The sequence below is a fragment of the Colletotrichum jinshuiense genome, chromosome 5, assembly GCF_051148585.1.
Source record: "Colletotrichum jinshuiense chromosome 5, complete sequence".
Classification (NCBI taxonomy): Eukaryota; Fungi; Ascomycota; class Sordariomycetes; order Glomerellales; family Glomerellaceae; genus Colletotrichum; species Colletotrichum jinshuiense.
In genome coordinates this window covers 1,176,413-1,198,582 of record NC_139312.1, presented here as the reverse complement: position 1 = coordinate 1,198,582, position 22,170 = coordinate 1,176,413, and the positions used below count along the sequence as shown (strand labels likewise).

General features: G+C 51.8%; 9 protein-coding genes across 9 annotated transcripts; 5 read left to right on the top strand and 4 right to left on the bottom strand.

Annotated features, from left to right (window-relative positions):
- Window positions 1-187: 187 nt before the first annotated feature.
- Window positions 188-1,093, top strand: EsH8_V_000324 (dihydrodipicolinate synthase family protein; the record flags this gene model as incomplete). The annotated part of the gene is made up of 1 exon (XM_083272840.1): window positions 188-1,093. The coding sequence occupies one exon, from the start codon at window positions 188-190 to the stop codon at window positions 1,091-1,093; it is 906 nt and encodes a 301-aa protein (XP_083125555.1).
- Window positions 1,094-1,317: 224 nt separating this feature from the next.
- On the bottom strand, window positions 1,318-3,683 carry EsH8_V_000323 (transcription factor domain-containing protein; the record flags this gene model as incomplete). Its single annotated transcript, XM_083272839.1, has 2 exons — window positions 1,318-2,286; window positions 2,340-3,683. 2 exons carry the CDS (start codon window positions 3,681-3,683, stop codon window positions 1,318-1,320), a joined length of 2,313 nt encoding a protein of 770 aa, XP_083125554.1.
- Window positions 3,684-6,172: 2,489 nt separating this feature from the next.
- On the top strand, window positions 6,173-7,468 carry EsH8_V_000322 (uncharacterized protein; the record flags this gene model as incomplete). Its single annotated transcript, XM_083272838.1, has 5 exons — window positions 6,173-6,189; window positions 6,277-6,482; window positions 6,543-6,623; window positions 6,694-7,163; window positions 7,229-7,468. The coding sequence occupies 5 exons, from the start codon at window positions 6,173-6,175 to the stop codon at window positions 7,466-7,468; spliced, it is 1,014 nt and encodes a 337-aa protein (XP_083125553.1).
- Window positions 7,469-8,279: 811 nt separating this feature from the next.
- On the top strand, window positions 8,280-9,941 carry EsH8_V_000321 (uncharacterized protein; the record flags this gene model as incomplete). Its single annotated transcript, XM_083272837.1, has 3 exons — window positions 8,280-8,407; window positions 8,493-8,692; window positions 8,770-9,941. The coding sequence occupies 3 exons, from the start codon at window positions 8,280-8,282 to the stop codon at window positions 9,939-9,941; spliced, it is 1,500 nt and encodes a 499-aa protein (XP_083125552.1).
- A 539-nt stretch (window positions 9,942-10,480) lies between these two features.
- On the top strand, window positions 10,481-11,260 carry EsH8_V_000320 (DJ-1/PfpI family protein; the record flags this gene model as incomplete). The annotated part of the gene is made up of 2 exons (XM_083272836.1): window positions 10,481-10,511; window positions 10,602-11,260. 2 exons carry the CDS (start codon window positions 10,481-10,483, stop codon window positions 11,258-11,260), a joined length of 690 nt encoding a protein of 229 aa, XP_083125551.1.
- A 1,652-nt stretch (window positions 11,261-12,912) lies between these two features.
- Window positions 12,913-14,547, bottom strand: EsH8_V_000319 (amidohydrolase 3; the record flags this gene model as incomplete). The annotated part of the gene is made up of 1 exon (XM_083272835.1): window positions 12,913-14,547. The coding sequence occupies one exon, from the start codon at window positions 14,545-14,547 to the stop codon at window positions 12,913-12,915; it is 1,635 nt and encodes a 544-aa protein (XP_083125550.1).
- Window positions 14,548-15,403: 856 nt separating this feature from the next.
- EsH8_V_000318 (DsbA family oxidoreductase) lies at window positions 15,404-16,213 on the top strand (the record flags this gene model as incomplete). The annotated part of the gene is made up of 3 exons (XM_083272834.1): window positions 15,404-15,450; window positions 15,520-15,540; window positions 15,601-16,213. The coding sequence occupies 3 exons, from the start codon at window positions 15,404-15,406 to the stop codon at window positions 16,211-16,213; spliced, it is 681 nt and encodes a 226-aa protein (XP_083125549.1).
- Window positions 16,214-16,400: 187 nt separating this feature from the next.
- EsH8_V_000317 (uncharacterized protein) lies at window positions 16,401-19,070 on the bottom strand (the record flags this gene model as incomplete). The annotated part of the gene is made up of 2 exons (XM_083272833.1): window positions 16,401-17,885; window positions 17,943-19,070. The coding sequence occupies 2 exons, from the start codon at window positions 19,068-19,070 to the stop codon at window positions 16,401-16,403; spliced, it is 2,613 nt and encodes an 870-aa protein (XP_083125548.1).
- Window positions 19,071-20,298: 1,228 nt separating this feature from the next.
- EsH8_V_000316 (uncharacterized protein) lies at window positions 20,299-21,180 on the bottom strand (the record flags this gene model as incomplete). Its single annotated transcript, XM_083272832.1, has 1 exon — window positions 20,299-21,180. One exon carries the CDS (start codon window positions 21,178-21,180, stop codon window positions 20,299-20,301), a length of 882 nt encoding a protein of 293 aa, XP_083125547.1.
- Between the last annotated feature and the right edge of the window lie 990 nt (window positions 21,181-22,170).

Genomic DNA, 22,170 nt, shown 5'->3' with positions numbered 1-22,170 from the left:
GGATCTGGATCCGAGAAGAATTCGACGAGTTTACCATAAGATACTACACACTCGTCTACTTGTCGTTCTGGTTTGTCCTTCACAAGACACAACCGCAAAGAGCTTCAAACTTTCTCGTGTGTTAGTATCGACTGAACGTGCACATCAAGAAAAACTTTTAGACCCTTTTACCAGACTCTTTATCAAAATGGCCTCCAGCGATCTCAAGGGCATTCTTGTCGCCCTCATAACCCCATTCACCCCCGACAAAAAGGCCATCGACACCGCCGCACTTGATGCCCATATCCAACGACTCATTGCAGCAGGCGTTCATGGTCTTGTCCCAGGCGGCAGCACGGGTGAATTCACAACTCTTACCCCCGAAGAGCGAAAGCTCCTTATCGAGCAAAGCGTCAAATCTGCCGCCGGCCGCGTGCCCGTGATCGCAGGCATTGGCGACCTTTCTACCGCCCGCGCCGTCGAACACGCAGTCCACGCCGCCTCCGTCGGCGCCAGCGCCCTTATGGTCGTGCCGCCTTTTTACGACCCTCCCAACCTGACCCAGCTCCGCGAGCTGCTTAAGGAGATCCACGACGAGTCCAAGCTTCCCATCGTATACTACAACATCCCGGCTGCTAGCGGTGTTAGCCTCTCCACCGCGGAGATCGGTTCTCTGTCCGAGGTTGGCGTTACGCATTTGAAGGATACATCAGGCAACGCCCCGGCGCTGACGGAGTTGCTCTTCAGCGCGGCGAGCACGTCGCGCGTGACAGCATTCAACGGCTGGGATACCCTCACATTTTATGGCCTCGCGGCTGGAGCCAAGGGTTCCGTATGGGGCGCGACGAATATCATCCCCGAGCTGTCGGCGGAGCTGTGGAAGGCGGTCGCCGAAGAGGGGGACCTTAAGAAGGGCAGAGAGCTGTGGACCAAGATTTTCCCCATTTGCAAGTTCCTCGAGTCTCACAACTATGCCTCGGCCGTCAAGACAGGCATGGAGCTTCGGGGATGGAAGACAGGGGGTCTGCGCAAGCCGTTTGCTCTGCTCGAGGACGAGCCGCGGAAGGAATTCGCGCAGTTGCTGAAGGATGCGGGGGTTGAAGTTGTAGCATGAGTTATTCAGAATTTGAGAAGGTAGAGATACCATATAAAATACAGTTTACATCTTGCACATTTTCCACCACTCAAAATACAACTAAGTAGACGTGAACCAGACTCAGGAGCGAACTTGTGGGTTTGGCCCTTATTTAGCATCAGCAGATCGACGCTAGAGAAGATTTGTTACAAGTTTTATGAGCCAAAGAAATCATTGGAAGCGTTAAAGTAAAGCAATCGCTACTATATTGACATGTTCTGCATCATATCTGGCCAACTCAATGTCCAGTCCCCCGTTTCATTCCTCCTGTTCCATACACTTTGGGCCAAATCGCTCGGTTTATCGGTCCCGAATATCACGCCATTGTTGTCAATCGCTTCGAGAACCTTTAGTCCTCGCTCCTGGAGATCAGGTGTTGTGGCTTCGCACGCGGCAATGAAGCCGGCCCACCCAATACTCGTCGCAAAGTCGTGGTCATCCGAGGTCTCCTCAAGACATGGCTGGATAAAGTCCAGCGTCTTCCGAACCGAATCCTGTAATACCATGGCGCTCATGTTGTAGACGCGTCGATAAAAGTATATGATTAAAGCTTGGTGCATAGCAAGTGTCAAAGACCTTATGATCGGATGGTCAACGAGTTTTGTGTCCTTGGTGACGAGCTCCCGAGGCCGACATGGCCCCCTTTGCAGGTCAGGAGAATCCAGCGACCAGGACCAGATGTTCTGCTCTAGTTGCTTGATGTGCCGCGACAGTGCCATCGAGACCCGGTGGTCGTACATGGCTATCGCTTCGAGCTTCAACTTTTCGTTTGCAAAACTGATGGTTTGCGAGAGCAGCGTCATTAAGGACTCGGGGACGCCGTATATTTCCGGGTACATCGTGATGGGCCAGTAGCCGGATACGTCGAGGTGAATGTCAGCGTAGCCGACCTCGGCTGGCTTCTCTCGCGAAAGATCCAGGTCAGCGCCGAGAGAGTCTTCGGCGATGCGGAATTTGCGCAGCGATACAGCCATCTCCGTCGCCGCTTTCGCTTGGCTTTTGGCGGCGTCGATGGCAATGTCAGTGCTTTCCGCGATGACGCGCAGATGTGTGTAGACGTGGTGCAATACGCGGATATGAAACGACTTGGGCATGGCCAGGCCGCGGAGTCTGATGAGGCGCTCGGCGTCAAGGAGGAATATCTTTACTGCGCGGGAGCCGTTATACAGCACCTGTCGGTTGTTAGAATGGGGTGATGATAGTAGCGGTGTCTCGGTGTCCTTACCGATACCATGGCTGTTGCTAGAATCGCCATGAGTATCTCATTGTATTTTGCCTGGCTTGGGTCATCGGACTCCCCCTGTAGCGCCAGCTTAAGGTGCGACTGGGCGCTTCTTTGGTAATTTTGTCCGATGTCTAGCCACTTTGAGGTCTTTTCCCCTCCCTTATTGAGCGATCGATGCAAATGAAAGGCACTTTTGGCTAACAGCGTGCATAGGATACTATGCCGGGTATGGGAGGTGGTGTTCCAGAGAGATAGCTCGGCAAAGGTTTCCAGAGCGCAAGGAAGAAGCCAAAGCTGCCAGGGAGATATCCTCATACCCTTTACGGACGATGGTGACTCGATGGATTTGTAGTATCGTAAGAGAGAAGCGGCGTGCGATGGCAGACATGGCTCCATGCCCGACATGTTAGTAAAAGGTGTGGGAACTTTGCGCGCGATGGGTAGATCGTGTCCGGTTGTTGGTGGACTCGGATACTCTGGGAGGGAATTCTTTTCTTCCGTATTTGTATGCCCAGCACATCCAGGCTCACCATCGGCAACGGCTGGTGTCCGCGGCGACATTGGGTGGAAGAGGAGGTCCATCGAGGAACTATCCAAGGCCATCATGTGAGTGAGGCTGCCCGTGCCTTCGCCGTGGATCCAAGGCTGGCTAATTTGGTTGATTAGACCTTCTGTATCAAAATTGTCAAAAGGCCCTGGCAAAAAGTATGGTTCCATTGACAGAGAGTTGTTATCGACGGTCCAAGGCTCTATCACGACGTCCTCGACATCTTCATCAACCTCACCGCCAAGTGTCTCAGACAAGGGCTCAGTCAGCGAGGTATTTGGCGAGCTTTGCGACGCCGGTGGTGGCGGGGGAGAAGATCCGGATGCTGGAGTGCCTTCGAAGGCCCTAAACACGCCAAATGGTCCGACCAGATGCGCCTCGTCTTCTCCATGTACACTCTTTTCGTCAAGGTCAAGAACGATGTCGCCAGCCGACCGATCTTTCATGCTCGTAACAATCTCGATGCTCATGCAGCTCCTCTCGTCCTCGGTGAAAAGCGGGTACCGGTAGGACGTGCCGCGGTGGCTTTGCTTCTGCTCAACCGAGCATAGCGGATCCGGAATCCACAGGAGCTGGCCATCATAACCTTCGCACACAAGGTTAAGGCGGCGGCAGGACGAACATACTGGGCGGGCCTCGTCACACTTGAGATGGCGACTCCTGCATGTGCGGCACCCTGTAAAAGTCCTGGAGCGTGGGACCTTTTTGGCGTTGGTGCCGCCTCTGCTCGATGACTTTCCTCGGGGCGCCTGCTTGACCCCGGTCTTGGAGCCTTTGGCGATCGGATTGGTAGACATTTTCGATAAGAGAAGAGGTAAGGGATAGCGAGAGTGAGAGCACCGTCGTTTGAGTGGGTATGGCAACTAGGAAGCAATGGCAGAGGTGAGGAACATTTCAGGCTTGTCTTCCCGACTCGCCTGATTCACTTGCGTTCTTGCGTCACTTAAAGGGGCGCTGGCGGGGAACAAGAGCAAGGCTTTCGTCGTATCGCAGCATCGATATCGGTAGAGGGGCTCTAGTCAACGAGAAGGAAGAGATGCAGTCTATCTTGGAGCTCCGCGCACGTCTGCAGATGCCGGAGGTGGTCGGTCTCGATGGCCCCTGCTTTTCCCATAGGAGAAGGTTTCCGCGACGTGTCGGCGCTAACGGTGTGGAGAATTAAAGGCCGATGGGCGCTGGGCTGGCCCGGTCCAGGATGATGCCGGATTGGTGTCTGGCTTGCCAGATGTTAAGACTTTTCAGGCTGTCTAGTTATGCAAGATGTGCCGTTGTGGCGGACTGAGAAAACCCTTCAAGATGGTGAAGTATAAACTAATAATTAACACGCAAATAAAAGGCCATAGTCCTCACCTCATCATATACATAATTTCGCGACAGTCTAAGTGATGCATGCGGTCAGGGTGCAAATTATTCAACCCCAATTTCAACTTTACCTCCCCAACCTGAGCTTGATAAGTATAGTTGATGGTTTATTGTGATTTCGAATTATTTTTATCCCGTGGACTATGTATTGACAGCAAAATGTTGGTCCCTCGAAGTTCACAACCCCTTACGCTGACATCGCACATCATGGCTGTAGCATAAGAGTTTCATCTGTTGCTGCCATTTGCCAGGGGGATCCCAGAGTCCAAAAGCCATGGCATCTTTTCTTAATACGAAATAATTTTGGAAATAATTAGAGGAGGGTTCCTGCGCTCGAAACGTAGATACTAGCCAGCTAATTACCAAAGTCTCTTGGCGACTGGTAAGTCAACGATTCCCGGTGGAGGTCTTAAAGGCTCCTACGACTGAAAATACCTGCTGAAGCCTCATAGCTGCTAAACTGAGTCTCTAAGATAACCACTGGGTCTCGCGTCAACGAAAAGGCATGCGGGGCAGCATACACCTGGAGGGCAATTGAGACCGGGGCTGTGGTGATTTCAGAACCACACAACAGGAGCTTCAGGTATGATGCTGAACCAGCCCTGACTGAGAACCCATGGCTTCAGGAATATTTTCATGGCCGTCTTCTAAACTGCCCATCTACCGACATAGAACAGACTGAAAGCTCAACGTGCCCGTTCACAACTGGCCAGTCGAGCCGTTTCATTGGCACAAACATCCCCAATATTCAACTGCATTGAAGTATCGCAGTCTTCAGACGATGGAAAAGCTACCTACTAGAAGATATCAAGGATACTGTCGCCGCGGTTGTCGTTGAGCCAATTCAAACCGAGATTGGTGATAACCATGTCTCGTCTCGCCGGCTTTTTGTGTGGACAAAGAAAGCTGGCCAAACAAAAGACCACGCTAATGATTCTTGCCGACGTAGAATCAGTGTAGAAGCTACCGGAAACTTCTTGTCCCACGATTATTGGAGCCTCACGATAGCGTCAGATATAGTGACTTCCCCTGGAGAAAGCCCAAGCCCCAGACTTCTGATGTTAGCAACGCCGGCTTGCGACCAAGTCGTCCGTACATTTGGAAGTGCGACCCAGTCCCGGGGTTGCATTTCAACTTTGGGGAAGTCTTGAAACACAAGTTTATCGAGCATACGTTACAGATGGACGGACAACCTCTAAGGAGATGTAGAGAGGATCGAGGTGAGATATCGTTAGCAGGTATGGAGCTTCTGCGACAAGAATTGCGGGTTCTTCATTGCTGAGGACCATCAGCGAAGACGTGAGGCCTTGGTTTTAGCCAAGCTGAAGGATCAGAGCACGGGCGACAGCGATGATGATGCGATCTGGACCCTGTCGATGCTACACCATGTGAGTTTGACCCTAGACCATTTTGACGAAGACGTAAGCAAAGATACTGACCCAGCTTTCTTTACACAGCTGACATTAATGTCGACATTTTGAAGGAGCCTTTTTCAAGCGGCCAGCTATCGTAGGTTGAAGACTGCCAAGTTTAATCAGGAGATACGTGCTATAATAAGCAAAACAACAATAGACAGTTCTCGAAGGAGACATCTCCTTGGGGTGGATCAGTTGAAATACAACAGCCACGGCCAATTGGTGCGCGGTCACGATAGTTGAGGTGGCGCGATTGGGTAGTGCATTGTGTAATCCGCGGGGTATGTTTCCCGCCCGTGGACCCTGCAAGATTTGTAATCTGCCATGCGATGCCCTGGTTTGGAAGGCAAGCCCGAGCAATATGAGAGCTTGGTATGGGGACATTTAAACGGCTATGTCAGGTCTTGGAGTCGGTCAAAAAGACTACTCCAACTCTGGGTTATACTTAATTGTTTTCCAAATCACATTTCCATTGAGGCCTCAAATAACGAACAGCAAAATAGGACGCAATGACGAACATTTTCTTGTAAGTTGGTCAAACCCTCGCCTGCGCAATGGCTGGCCCTGGGCCCCTCAGGCCCGTGTAAGTGCTCTCTACTTACAGAAGCTCAAGAACCGGTGCCACGGGCTACATCGGAGGCAGCGTCCTCTCTTTGCTTGCCAAGTCACACCCCGAATACGCAGTTACGGCGCTCGTCCGCGACAGCGCCAAGGGCAAAATCATCACCGGCGCCTTCAGCAAGGTTGAGGTAGTCGAGGGCGACCTGGACGACGCTGAGACGCTCACCCGCGAAGCTTCCAATGCTGATGTCGTTGTTCGTACGTATTTTGAGTCAAACCCCCGTGTTAGCAGCCCCCCCTAACACTAGATGATTGTAGACCTGGCTTCGTCGGGCCACCTGAAGAGCGTGGAGACCATCCATAAGGCCCTCTCGTCAAAAGAAGCAGCCGGAAAGCCGTGTAAGTGCAGCCACTAAAGTTTTGCGGTTCAATGGCTGTTGAATGAATCCATGCTGAACCCGAGATACAGCGCACTGGATCCAAATTTCCGGCGCCAGCGCCCTGGCTGCTGCAGAACTCGCCGACAAGAACCGCAGCCCAGGCGAGGGTAGCGACCTCATTTTCAACGACCTCACCGGCATCGCCGACCTCCGCTCCTTTATCCAAAAATACCCCAGCCGTGCCGTGGATAACTACATTCTCAAGGTTGCCGCTGACGAACCCAATGTGAACACGGCGCTCGTCTTCCCTCCCATCATCTACGGTGAGGGCCTCGGCCCCGCCAACCAGCGCAGCGTCCAGATCCCTTCGTTGGCCAAGGCGACGCTGGAGAGGAAGCGCGGCGTGCAGGTTGGCAAGGGGCAGAGTCGCTGGGGCAATGTGCACATTCAAGACGTGAGCCAGCTGATTGTCCATCTGGTCGAGAAGGCAGCCGAGGCAAAGAGCGAGGAGAAGGTCTGGAACCAGAACGGGCTGTATCTGACCGGCGTCGGAGAGATCGTAAGTCTACACAAGCGCATAGCATTTACGTGTCAATCAGCGCCAGCTAACAAATTCTCTTGCAGTCTTTCGGCGAAATCTCCAAGCTCGTCGCTAACGCGGCTGCATCCAAGGGACTTATTCCTACGGATGATGTGGAGGAGGTCGGCCCCGAGGACGCGAACAGTCTGTTGCCTCACGGAACGGTGCTCTACGGAACAAATGCTCGCAGTGAGGCCCTCAGGGGCAAGGAGGTGCTTGGCTGGACGCCAACAGGGGAAAGCCTTGAGGCCGAGATCCCTAAGGCAGTGGCACGGGAGGCATAAGCGTAGACTTCGCAGCTGTATATATTTTGGATACATGCGCAAAAAAATTAATGAATTCATCTTAGATATCTATTTGCCTGGCGATGAGCGGACGGCGCACAATTTGTCTCTTAACGTTGACATGTCCAGGTTCAATTCCTATCGATCCCCAACGTGCTTTTGAGGCGCTGAGATTCTTGGGAGAGGGGCATAACACTGTCTTCATTAGAGTGCACTAGCGGGGTTTCTGCGCCTATGTTCCATGCCTTATCTCCAATCATTGTGGTACCCCTCTCAGTGACGGAGTCTGTTGTAGCAAGGAAGGTCTCCGCGACGCTTCAGAGACTAGATCGACTCTCCGCTATCTATTTTCACAGAATTCTGTAACTGATTCAATAATCCTATGAGGCAAGAGGGTCTTTGGAACCCCTGGGAAGCCTGCGGGTGACTTACCGACTGGATCTGTGTTCCATCTCAGCTCCCCCCACTGCGGGGGAGGGGCAGCTTCAGCACCCTGGCAGGCCACGCCGACACTGAACAGAGGCTGCGTCACAAGCAGGAGGACGCTCAGTGTATCAAGGCCGAACTCGCAGAAGTTTACCGGTTGACTGCAGACGATAAAACGTAGCCTGAAAGGTTCCACTTAATCATTACTTGAAAGGCGCGACATGCCGCATAAGATACCAGAGTTCAGATTATTACCTCTCTCAACATACGCCCAAATAATCTTCAATTTCATTTCTCACTGGGCCTGTTTTCAAACCTTTGACTTGGTTCTATTCACCGATCAATCCTCATTGTATCTCCCTAGACTTCAAATCCCACTGATACGATGGGAAATCTCACCGTCGAACTTACTGCGCCAAACGGCCAGAAATGGTCTCAGCCAACTGGTCTTTTCATCAACAACGAATTCGTGCCCTCGTCCTCTGGACAAACCATATCCGCCATTGACCCTGCGTGAGTCCATTTCACCGTCAGGCTTAATTCAAACCACCCCCTCTTCGAGAAAGGAGCAACACACTAACGGAACCTTGCTGCTCAGAACCGAAGAAGAGATTGCGGCAGTTCATGCAGCCACAGCTGACGATGTCGACAAAGCAGTGAAGGCGGCGGCGGCAGCATTGAAGAACTCGGCATGGAAGGAGCTGGCATCTTCAGATAGAGGCGTCCTGATGGCACGTCTAGCTGACTTGATTGATTCGAATAAGGAGTTGCTCGCAACTATTGACGCATGGGACAATGGTGAGAAGACACCAAAATCGCCGCTTTATGATTGGCATGTTCATAACAATCCAATACTGACCGCGTTTTCCCTACAGGTAAAACTTACACAGAGGCGTTGACGAATGACCTCGTCGAGGCCGTCGGTGTCATCCGCTACTACAGCGGCTGGTGCGATAAAATTTTCGGCCAGACCATCAACCTGCCCAACAAGTTCGCCTACACCGTCCGGCAACCCGTCGGTGTCGTCGGCCAAATCATCCCATGGAATTACCCGCTGTCAATGGCGACGTGGAAACTCGGCCCAGCTCTAGCCTGCGGCAATACCGTGGTTATCAAAGCGGCCGAGCAGACCCCCTTGAGCATCCTAATTCTCGGTCGCCTTATAAAGGAAGCCGGGTTCCCTCCAGGCGTTGTGAACGTCATCAATGGCCTGGGTAAGGATGCTGGTGCCGCCCTCGTCCAGCATCCGTTAGTCGACAAGGTTGCTTTCACGGGATCCACAGCGACTGCAACCAATATCATGAAAATGGCATCGGCGACTTTGAAGAACATTACCTTGGAGACGGGTGGAAAGTCTCCCCTCTTGGTGTTCAACGACGCCGACCTTGAACAAGCTGTCAAGTGGTCACACTTGGGCATCATGTCAAACCAGGGTCAAATTTGCACTGCCACCTCTCGCATCCTGGTTCAGCAAGACATTTACGATACCTTCGTTGCCAAGTTCGTTGAGGAGGTCCAGAGCACGAGCAAGGTGGGCAACCAATGGGATTCAGAGACCTACCAGGGCCCGCAGGTGTCAAAACAACAACACGAGCGCATTTTGTCTTATATCCAAATCGGCCGTGACGAAGGTGCGACGATCAAGACCGGCGGCGAGCGGCCAGCGCACCTCAGCAAGGGCTACTACGTCTCCCCGACGGTCTTCACAGACGTCAGGAGCGACATGAGAATCTGGCGCGAAGAAATTTTCGGCCCCGTCGTTGTCATTCAGAAATTCGGCACGGAGTCCGAGGCGATTGAGATCGCCAATGACAGTGTCTATGGCCTTGGTGCCGCGGTCTTCACGACGAACCTAGAGAAGGCGCATCGTGTCGCTGCCGAGATCGAGTCAGGCATGGTATGGGTGAACAGTAGCCAGGATTGCGACCCCAGAGTTCCTTTCGGTGGCGTGAAGCAAAGCGGTATCGGAAGGGAGCTCGGTGAAGCAGGACTGGAAGCCTACAGCCAAATCAAAGCGATTCATGTGAACATGGGCAACAAGCTATGATGAGCATGTTGAAAAATGCCAAGAGCGGTGGTGGGATCACAGAGAGAGGGGAACTTCAACAAGGCCAGCGAGGTGTTAAGATAACACTACAGAAACTGCGGTTTCGGGGCGTTTAAATGAATAACAAATTTACACAAGGCGTGGCGCCCTATCGACAAGATATGATGGCCGTCGCAGTGTTGTTGTGTCTCGGGGCTGACCACAAGGGAAGATGACGTGATGTGAAGTGTGCCCAATTACGGATCCTCTTCTCGTCCTTCTGATTCATGAACCCCGCAAACTCCTTACGTAACCTCCTATCATCCCGATCTCCGAGCACGCTCATCGGTCTTCCGGCACATCTTGAGTGATAAAAGCAGCTGTGGTTAAATGGCGGGGTTTTAAAGTTGGCCCCTTGTCCCGAGAAACCGTGATAAGCATCAAGTGCTATTATGTTCAGCAAAAGCCGCACTGTCGCCCTCTCAATATTCGCTAAAAGACCCACGGCGGCAGCGTCAGCTCCATTGTCCTGCGTTAGAACATTTAGCCAGAGCCCACCAATGGCTCGGATCAGACAATATGCTGCCAGCGGTGAGTACCGAGTCCGAGCAGGCCATACCTATGAGCTATGAGTCGAAGACTGCTAGCAGTTTGGAAGTAACTTGGCTGACAGCCCACAAGGCAAGCCCGTTAATTTCGGCGTCGTGGTCTTCCCGGCCTTTCAGGCTCTCGATGTCTTCGGGCCGCTGGATGCGCTCAACCTACTGGCGCGCTCTTACGACATGAACCTGTACATCGTCGCCCAGACGCTGGACCCCGTGTCGACCAAGGTTATTGTCGACAAGGAGGTCGCAACGACGACTTCCGACTTCGGCCAGAGCATCGTGCCAACCCATACCTTTCAGACGGCCCCGCCGCTCGACGTGCTCATCATCCCCGGCGGGCAAGGCACGCGGAATCCCGGGATCAGGACCGCTATTGACTTCGTTAAGGAGAGGTTCGATTCGCTCCAGTACCTTCTCACTGTCTGCACGGGCGCGGGAGTAGCGGCGCGGGCGGGCGTGCTGGACGGCAAGCGGGCGACGACGAACAAGCTTTCGTGGGACCAGACGATTGCGCTGCGGCCGGAAGTGGATTGGGTTCACAAGGCGCGTTGGGTGCAGGATGGGCACATCTGGACGTCGTCGGGCATTAGTGCTGGTATCGATTTGGCATTTGCATGGATCGGAGCCGTGTACGGGAAGGATGTTGCGAAGAACATTGCCAACAGGATGGAATACACGCCGGTCGAGGATTCGAGCTGGGATCCATTCGCGGATCTATGGGGCTCGAAGAAGTAAACATGCTTCTGACAGCTCATGCCTTTTAACGGCATAGAGGATTAGATAAGATAGTCTGGATAAAACAATCCTCATATAGAAACTTCAAGTTTTATACTTGGCATCTAGAGTTACGGGGCAATGTCATGAATGTCTTATGCAACAAGATACAGCCTAAATAATGACAATCCAGGTGTTGACTTTGGTAAAAACTCAACTGAACTACAATAGTAAGACTTTCAACCAGCATAAAAACGAGGGGAACAAAAGGGCTCCGTTGGAGTCGATATATGTGAATTAAAGAATGCCTCTCGGCAGTCGAGGCGAAGCTGTAATGAGCTATGATACTTTTTGATTGGATTCTTTTAAGACTTCAGGGCCCCATTGTCGATCATGCCAATCCAGGTAGTATAGCTGCTGTCAGAGTGGGTTATGTATGCAGCCGTCCATGCACCTCCCTACAACATGAACATACCCTCAGCAAGTACTCTAGTGCTTTTTGACACTGAAGGTCGAGACAGCATTAAATGTAACCTCAAGCAATGGTCAAGTGAAAATCATTCCTTCCACTGCAATGGCCTGATCAAGAACGAGATGAGACAGGCAGAACTCGGTGATAATCCTGAGATGCAAAGGGAGCTTTCATTGAACTGTGAATTCTTCAAGGCTATATAATAAGAAAGATTTGGCACTTTTATCACTACAGTATGCGCACTTATATCAAGCATATGTCGAGAGGCACATCTAACATAATGGGGGTAGGTTCCAAAATGTAGGAACTGGTTGGTTAGTCCGAAGGTTTGAGCGTAGAAGCAGTATTTTTGTTACTTGAGGAAATGTTAGCATATGTTCTGCAACATTCATTGCTGTATATTCCAAGTGAAATATAGCCCAGAAATCATACATCCAAGGAAGGATTGAAACGCTCATCGACACGTCATAAGGCTCTTGCGACGGCTTGCGTGGAAACTGCGAATAGTGTGGAAAATTGAATCATGTTGGGCATAAAGAAAGGAAAATGCGGTACGGCAATATAGTACTTACCAGTGTTATGGTCTCAAATATTGAAAACAGCTATGCATACAAGCCATTGCTGAAGAGTCGTAAAGGTTATCTATGTTTGTTATGGAAGAGAGAAAACTTTGGATGGGATACCCAGAGCTTTATATGGACGGGTGTGGGTCAGCAAATCCTTCACCGAACGGGGCTCACCCACTTCGGAGCTCGCTCTTCGCGTGTTAGTCGGCGCGTCCTACCGGACCCAGGCACGGTTGGCACGGTAGCTGCAGAAATCTCTGCCAAAGTCGGGCTCACAACCTCACCACATACGGTCGATCGTGAGAGTGGACCGTATGAAGCCAGGCTTACAGTGTCATCTTGTGGAAGACTCCAATCCCCTCTTTTCCTCCCAGCCAATGCCCTATCAAGTGATTGTCTCGTAGCTAGTTCTTCTTATACATCATTCGAGATGCAAAGCCACTCGTAAACCGCTCGCCGGTGGTGCTAAGAAGTACATGATAAATCACATTGGGGATTAGGCCCCGCATGGTGAATGAGCGATGCAGATAGTTGTTGCGTGATGTCTATTCATATTTGGTAACCAGCCTCCTTTCCTGCCCGGCTCACAATCAACATCCCTTGCGTTATGCTCCGCAGAGGACTCTTCAGTCGAGCTATGGCTTCTTGGTATCTTGACACTCCCATACTTTCCTGCCGCCAAACCAAGTTTCCTTCACTCCAGCCTGCAAGAGACTTCCCGCATCCCACTTCATGTCCACAACGACAAAGTCTGCGAGCTTGCCTACTCCAAGACTGCCCGTCCGCTCTTCGGCAAACACACTGCGAGCCGCACCCCACGTCGCCGCCACGACGGATTCGCAGAGACCTAACCGGAAGTGCTCGTTGACGGCCCCAACATACTCGGGGCTTCGAGAAGAGCGCCTGGTCGTTGCAACGTACAGGTTATGCATCGGCGCCCACGGTGACGTTGGACTATCACTGCCGATTGCCATCAGGGCCCCAGAGTCAGCGAACTCGCGGTAAGCAAAGGCTCTCTGGCAGCGGTCCTCTCCAAGAAGCCGCGGCCACTCTTTGAGAATGGATGGATCGGCGTGCACTGGTTGGATGGATGCTGTGAGTCCCAGTTTTCCAAGCCGGCGTGCGTCTTCGGGCGACGCAAGCTCCAAGTGCTCGATGCGGTGCCGACGTCCGGGAGTAGCATGGCTTTCAATGGCGTCGATGGCCATCTTTATCGCTGCGTCTCCGATGGCGTGCAGTGCGACCTGGAGACCGCCGGCGTCTGCCTCCTTGACGACGGGGTTCAGGTACTCCGGGTCCCAAATCGGCGGGGGGGAGTCCGCAGGTGCATAGGGTTGAGAGAGATACGCAGTGCAAGCGTCGATGATACCGTCGCAAATGACCTTGATACCAACGATCTTGAGGTCAGGGCTGTTGCTGGTGTTGTACTGCTGGCTCAATTCGATGGCGCGCCGAACTTGTCTTGAGTTGGCTTCTAGGTCCGTGGTTGGCTTTACCAGCCAATGTGCGGCCACACGCATTGCAAGCTCGGGCTGAGCGTCCCGCAGACTCACAAGTGCGTCCCATGCTTCTTCGTCCATGGCCATCTCCACCACTCCTGTGTAACCCGCGGCATTGTATTCTCCAATCGCTGCACTGATTGCCTTCATGCGCTCCTCTTTTGGAGATGAAGATGCCTGAAACGGCCAAATGATAGACATCATCGCACCTTCATCCAATACTCCTGAGGGCTTCCCCTCTGCATCGCGGTGGATTCGACCACCTGCAGGGTCGGGCATATCAGCAACCCCAAGTACTTCCAACGCCGCCGAATTGCACCAACACGAATGCAGGGAACTCGCGTCGATAAAGATTGGCCGTGGGTCAATATCGTCGAGTAGAGCCGCCGTCACTCCATCAGGGGTCATCGAATGCCTCCATCCTTTGCAGAGGATGGTTGGCAGCGCGGGATTTGCCTTTGCATAAGCCTTGATGGTCGACCGAATGTCTTCCAGAGTTGTGCAGTGAACCAAGTCGAGCTTTCGTAGGGACTGGCCTAAAAGAAGGAGGTGCATGTGGCCGTCGATGAATCCCGGTAGAATGGTGCGCTGTTGGAGGTCATGGACGTCTAGTCCGTTGATGTCCTTTGGCACCACCTCGTTTCGAGATCCGATAGCTGCGATTTTTCCATCTTTCACTAGCATGCTATCCGCGAAAGTCGGCTCCGCGTTGATGCCCGTCTCGGCTTTGGCCAAGATCTGCCCATTGAGAAATAGGACACCTGACCCCATGATGACACGTCAAGGTTATAGAAATATTTCAAAGGGTTGGCTTGTGAATAATGCACCAATAGTGTTGCCGAAAACAATGGCCGAATGTTGGGTGAGGTGTGAGGTGGTGAAAGTGAAAGAAGAGTTCACATACGTTATTCACAGATGGGCTAGGGAAGGAGGGAGAAAAAGAATAAAAAGAGACTGAGTCCTGGTTTGACGCCTGACTCACACGAAGAATTCATGTCCACGTTCTTTGAACATTGCCGCAAAGTTAAATGGACACCCGCCGTGCAGCTTTCGCCAACAGTTGACATCCTAGGCCACTAGGCCACTCTCAGCCTCTATCCTCAATTGAAGTTCGCGAAAAGTCCAGAAGTGGAGCTGAACTCTCTTCGACTTTCCTCCCCAGATTTCTCTGATAGACTGCCTTGGCATACCGGTGTTAGTGCGACACTAGAGGGCTACGGGTCTTATTAGTCTCCGGGCTCGGAAGTCTTATCTGCCACAGAGTATTACGTCGGCTGCGAATGGGTGTCACTGCAAAAATATGTGTAATTGACTCGGTTATCTACTCCCACGCCTGCACTTGATATTTTATAATTAATGAGAAAACGCTTTTCCCCTCAAAAGAGGCATTTAGTTACCTGCTTCAAGTGCAACACCCCGACTTACACTAGGTGGCATGTGAGGATGGGGATCTACTTGGACGGGATGGTTCACTAACACGATCAGCCACGTGAACGTGGATCGACCTTTGGTGCGGGGTCATGCCATTTCAATCTGTCAGCATCATTGTTCGAGAAGACAACGTCTGGAACACGAAAAGAATAATAGCGAACGAATTCCATCACTGTAAACAATTTGACTCAGAACCATGTACAAGTCTCAGATCACCTTCACCCTAGACACAATATGTCCCTGGTATGTTGGCTTGTCCCATCCGCACCAAGGATTCGTCCACCAGCACAGCACTGGCTAAACCAGCGACAGGACGTATATTGCCAAGAAAAGGTGCGAGTCAATGTGATTTAACTTGAACTATGGATTCTAAATAGGACGACAATCAAATAGACTAGGTGAGGCACTTGCCCAGGTCGCGGCATCCCCCGCTGCCAACGACGTCTCCTTCACCATCGTCTTCCGTCCTTACCAGCTCCATCCGGAGTACCCATCCGAGCCGCAGGATAAACGAAATTGGTACAAAACAGCCAAGCATGACGCCTCGGACCAAAAGCAAGAAGTTTTTGAGGCGACCATGGGCGCTCTTGGCGCCACAGTCGGCATCAACTTCTCCTTCGGCGGGACCATGTCCAACACCTTCCCCGCTCACCGGATAATCCAGCATTTCCAAGAAGCCAAGAATGCAGAGGTTGCAGATAAGCTTGTAGAGGCGCTATACAGCCGCTACTTCGAGCGTGAGCAGGATCAGAATTCGAAGCAGGTGCTGATAGAAGCTTGCGTCGAGGCGGGGATCGCGGAGGCTGAGGCGCGCGAGGTTGTTGAAGATGACAGCGAGGGCAAGATTGAAACGCGAAATATGATTCGCATGGCTTCCATGGATGGCGTTGATGCGGTGCCACACATCTTGATTGAGGGGAGGAAGAGAGACTTTACACTCATCGGCGCGAAGGAGGTTGCCGATTACGCCAAAGCTTTGCAGACGGTCATCAAAGAGAGCAAGTGATTGCGCCATGTAGCACACAGGAAGCTTACAGATTAAATTAATGGACAGACCAGGGTGCATTTGACGTTGGAAAGTCGGCTTATCATATCTCCACGCTACCTTTTCCACGAAAACATAACTTGATTAACTATGTCGACAAAGATGCATCTTAGACTGGTTCAAATGCTTCCCTCATACTTTTCAGTTCCTAGTATCTCTCCATAATCCACTGTCGCCGGTCATCACTGCTTATGGTCTCCAAATTTTTCATCTCCTCTTGCTTGATCGTGTTATATCTGTCAACCAAATCTTCCCCCAATACCTCATTCATGACATCGTCCGCGCGCAGAGCTGCCAAGGCCTCAGGCAACCCAGATGGAAGCATTTGCTCTACACCAAGCTCTTTACGGTCATTGGGCGTCAGGGACGCCGGGTCGACCTCACAGTCTCCCCAGACCAGTTTCTCGCCTTGGATGACTCCATGAGTGCCTGCCCCTAGCAGCGCGGCGAGAGCCAGATACGGGTTGGCGATGCCGTCCATACATTTAATCTCCCAATGACTGTCCTCGATCTTTCGCAGTGGCGTCTCCCGATTCTGTGTACCCCACGTGACCCATCGGCCGCCGGCCCAGCACCCATCTTGGACTCTCTCGTAACTCACAGGGTTGCTATAAGTGAAGGCGGCGATAGCTCGAAGATGCTTCAAAATCCCAGCGTAGAAGGGGTTGTATACTTCGGGTTTGGACCCGCCGGCCGAGGTGATTGACATGTGCACATGGGCGGCGGTGCCGCAGGATGTCGGGAACGGTTTGGGATGGAGAGTCATTTTGTACCCTTCAGAGGTGGCAATGCTGGAGATGACCTCCCGCACATAAAGGAGAGTGTCCACGGCCTCCAGAGGGGGAGCTCGTGGAAGAATGACCTCAAACTGGCCAGCGGCACTTTCGGGGTGTACCTGCTCAATGTAGATGCCATTCGCATCCAACTCGGCAACAGCCCTCTCGATGACCTTGGAGAAAGCTGGATGATCCATCATGCGAGAGGTGGACCACGCATGTCCGTCGTTGCTCATGGTTTTGTACTTCTCAAAGGAATTGTCAACACGCTGTAAGAGTACCAGCTCGATTTCGAACCCGAGATCGAAGGTCAACCCGTGCCGAGCAGCAATTTCAACCACCCGCTGCAACAAAGATCGAGGGCAAAAGGGCACGGCGGTTCCATCGTACTCTCTGAAGTCACCAAAGACACTGATATGACCATCTCTCGGCCCCTCTTGCAGGGAGGTAAAGTCTGGATGGAGCCGGTATTCGCCTGTACCGGATGCCCCCGGCACAACGTGGTCGTTCTGCAGGAGACCAAGACTTGCTTTTGTGATGCTGATCGAGAAGTCCCCATCTTCATTCAGTACGGAGAGAACCTTCCGCATCGGAACTGCGCGGACCCTTGGCGTTGCTGTCATATCGTTCCAGTAGATACGGAGGTATTGCGGCGGTTTCTTTCCGTCCAAGAAAGCTTCGAGAATATCGAGATCACTTCTTCCTGATAATCTCCGTGGATTCATAATGGTTTCGTCGAAGCTGAATTGAAGGCCCAGGTGATAGATGTGGTTCGAATTATTGAAAAGGACATCCTTTACAAGCTGAGTAGCTTCTTTCCATGTCATGTGTCCTTTGCGAGCGTACTCGCTCAAAACCTACAACCAGGTTAGCTGTCATACTCGGAACGTCGATGAGGATTATTTTTCACCAACCTTTTCCAAGACCTCTCTCACTTGGAGCACGGCGAGGAGGTAGGTCTCCGGAAACCAGTGTCCATCGGTACTCCAGAGGATCTTGGACCAAGGGCAGATCTCAAGAATCTGCCGCAAGGCAGTCTCTTGACCATCTCGGCTCAGAAAAGGGAATATTTCTCCAATATCAGCGTATACGTTGGAGTACACACACGCCAAGTACCCAGCTTCCCTCATAAATGGGTAGCTTGCATGAAGTAGCACAATGGGTACTTTGGGATACTGGCGAATGAAATCCTGCAGATGGGATGGGGAGGCCGAGGTTAAGGTGATATCATTATCACCCAGGCCGGTGTGGAACTGGATTGGCTTCTTGCCTGAACCCTCGGCGTTTCTGATGAGGCATGCGAGCCTATGAACCAAGTACTCGTTCAAACCTGGGTGGTTGACTCGCTTGAATGCCTTGTCCGTCCCTTGAGTGTGAGTCGCATGGATTTCCTCGAAGGCCTTCCTAGCCGCGGTAGCATCCGGTTTTCTGGGGATGGCAAGCCCAGTGCGGTAGCAGATGACGGACTTAAAGCCAACTACCTCTGGGTCGGCGATGGCTTCAGCGATGCTGTGATCAAACGCCTTTAACGCCTTTTCAAACACAATGCCAGCGTCTTTGGAAGTTCTCACTGCCGTTTCGTCCGTGGGAAGGTGCTCGTTGATGATATCTGCCGCGATCTTCTCAATGCGGACGATTCGCTTGGCCGGACTCCGCGTTAGGTCGCTGAAGTACGTGTAAGGATAGACCTCATGCTCGCCGTCTAATCCATCGTCGACAAGAACTGATTCAATCCCGTTGAGGCATTCCTCGACCCAGGCGTCATAGTCTTCGATACGTTTCGCCTCGATGGCGTTGACTACGGCTTCCCAGCTTGGCTCACATCGCAGCACCTTGGATAGCTGCTTCACAGCACGCAAGTGGGCCAGACTGGTCAACGAGGCATGAATTGCATCTCCACTGGCCTCAGTAGTGATGGAAAGGAGAGGGTAACGACCGATGGCATTGAGGTCGAGAAGAGGATGAGCATGATTGTCGATGATGGGGGTTGTTTGGATGATGTGGCTGAGGAGGGCCTGGCCAGTGAGCTTTGCGGGATCCATCTTCGCGGAGAAAGACCACCAGAGGTCAAATACAGCTTAGGTCGAATGGTTTCTGATAGCCTTTCAACCGCAATTCGATGAATTAGCCCCCGATAACTAGCCTTTAGCCTGTCGATTTGGTTGCGTAGGTGTGAAGATGCCGTAATTCGGAAAGGGGGGAGGGGTAGGTGATGTGGCAGTGAAATGACGTGAGCCCTCGTTATCGCTATGTTGCCGTGCCCGATAGGGGAGTCAATGTCTCACGGTCACCATTCCGGCCGTATCCCTTTGGATAATCCGGGAGGGTGGGACATTGACCCCAATTCAGCTCCAAGACGACGTCACGGGCACTGTTCCTCCTGCCAGTGGAAAGCAACGCGGCGAACTGCCCTGCATTGTAAGGCGCTTAATTGCCACATGATGTCGATAAACTTCGGTACCCCGCAATCAACAAATTTCAGACGTGCCAGCTGGAGTATCGGCAGACGGTCGAACAAATAGAATCCTGGCCCATCTACCCATACCTTAGAAAGCACTTGCTGGCGCTCAATAGCTTCGGTCAGACCTCAATCCTACAGCTTGCACGGCTCGCTCCATGGCGGTATTCATCCTGAACACCGAATGCTAGTTCTCAAGTAACTCACGGCCTCGATGCGCATAAGCACCTAATCGGATCATGCCGCCGAACTGAATGGAACGAGGAGAGCAAAAAGTAGCTAATGCCACAAAATGGCCAGGACGGGCGCAGTGCATTAACGAGAAACCCCTTGCATGAGATACAGTCCGCATGCCCCCAATCGTGCGTTCAGCCGCCCTTCGGATGTGGGCCTCACGCATCGGCCACAGCCACCTCGCCCCGGACGAAATGCACAAAATGCTGTGCACCTGACACCATAGCTGTAGGCCTGGAATATGATGGGAAATGCTGAAGGCAGTGATGAAAACCTGGTCGGGTATTGTAGGTCTGATATATAGCAAGTTTTAGCCTGTTTCGTTCTTTTGCAAATAAAAAAATGGGTTGTGGGCTCTGATCATGATATGAAAGTACTGGGCAAGACAATATTTGGGATCACTATTTCCCCAAATATTTTGCCTAAGAACGGTACAATTTATGCATCTCTTTCCATATCTGTAATGACTTCAATAAATAGACTGTCTAAGTGTTTCCAAAAACCCTTACATACATGTCTGGCATCTTGAAACGTGTCGAGGATCGGCAATCCGCCATGCACATGGCCTAACGATGTGATTAAGACTTAGCATTGGCGGCCTTTCTTTCCCTCTCCATTCTTTCGCTGAACCTATCTCCGAATAGATCAAAGTGCGGGCGCATCACGATGGTGTATTTGACCAGCTCCTCCATACAATCAACTAGTCTATCCCGGTTGGAGCTTGGGATCATACGAGAGCCCCTCCCGTCGGGGCTATCGGCTGTGAACTGCGTGTATGCCTGGGGTACAGAGCTCTGATTTGGGATGACGAACATACGCATCCACCGCCCCAAGAGCCGTAGGCTGTTGACCGCGTTGAAGCTCTGAGACCCGCCGGACACTTGAGCGATACTCAACGTGCGGCCTTGCGTTGGCCGAACAGACCCTTCAGTCAATGGTATCCAGTCAATCTGCGTCTTGAACAGGCCAGTGACAGCGCCGTGCTGTTCGGCGCTGACCCAGAATTGACCATCGCTCCACTTGCTCAGCTGACGCAGCTCTTGCACCTTGGGATGCTCGTGGTTGACGTCGTCTTTTAGGGGCAGTCCTGCAGGATCGTACACTCGCACATCACAACCCAGTCGGTGAAGGATGCGAGCGCCCTCAAATGCCAACAGTCTGCTATAGGAACGGCTGCGCAGGCTGCCGACAAGGACCAGGATCCGCAGACGTGGGGCGCCACGCTGCAATATCTCGCGGTCGACCATGCTCAGTGTCGAACATAACTCTAGCTGGTCCACCCAGTCATTCGTTTCCGTTGTTGGGTTGGCTAGGATGAAGGGACGGTAAAGGGCGCGCAGATCTGCAGCATCCTCTCCGGCGGCAATTGCAAAAGACCGCTCCATATACGCCTCATCTAGGTGTATTTCGGCTTTAGGCCGAGCGGCGTAAGCGTTGTTAAGGTCACCGTGGCTTTCCATGTTGAGGTAAGTTCGTAGAGTGTCGTATGTTTTGGTTCAGATAGACTGAAAGTTCTTTAGGGAAATTTATGTGCCGGCTTCTGGGGAGGTGACAAGAAGGATGAGTTGGGGTAACTGTGAAAAACGACAAGAAGCACTGACGAATCAAATTGTATGATGATTGGATTATCACTTATTGGGCTCAACTAAATTAAGGTAAAATGTGAGGTTGTCTTGTGTTGTGAGTAGGGGATGTCGTTGAACTTTTGACTGAGCTTGGGTTGTAGACTTTTGGACGGTTCGGTGCTCTCCCCGCTCAGAGCTCGGCGGGAGCATGTCACTGTCTGCGTTTCATTGGTTGACCCGTTTTTCTACAAAATATGCACCGTTCACGGAGCCAGAACTGGCTATCGCTGCTAGTAAATTGACAGTTGATTGGTAATATGCTAAAAGATTTAACGCTAAGAAAGATTAAAGGCATAGGATTAAGCTTCACGAAATCATAAGATACAGAAAGGAGATCGAAAATCTCGACTGATTCACCCTTGGATGCGGGTGGTTTGCGCGATGACGCTGTTACGATCTATGACAGGTATATTGGCTAGATTTCTTGCTCTCTCTTGCGACCGCTCTTCATAATGAAAGCCCGATCTTACTGTTGGGATAGACCGGCTCTGAATTCTTGTAAGAATGTCTCGAACTACACCGCATGATTTCACTGGCCGCCTCGACCGCTGCCTCCATGAGCCACCTCTTTAAACCACGAATGACAAACTAAATCTCATGCAGGTCAGCAAATAATGAGGCAACCCCCTCCAATCGGCTGTAAGTTCATGACCATCCGCCAATGAGCATGATCCAAGAGATGGAAGGGTATGCAGAACCACAAACCACACCATAAGGATTGCCAGCCCTGGACATCCATCCAGACATAATATAACGTAAAAGTTTTTTATAACTTAGCAATAGGGTAATTGGACCAAATAGCTATCAATACTTATGCTTCCTTCC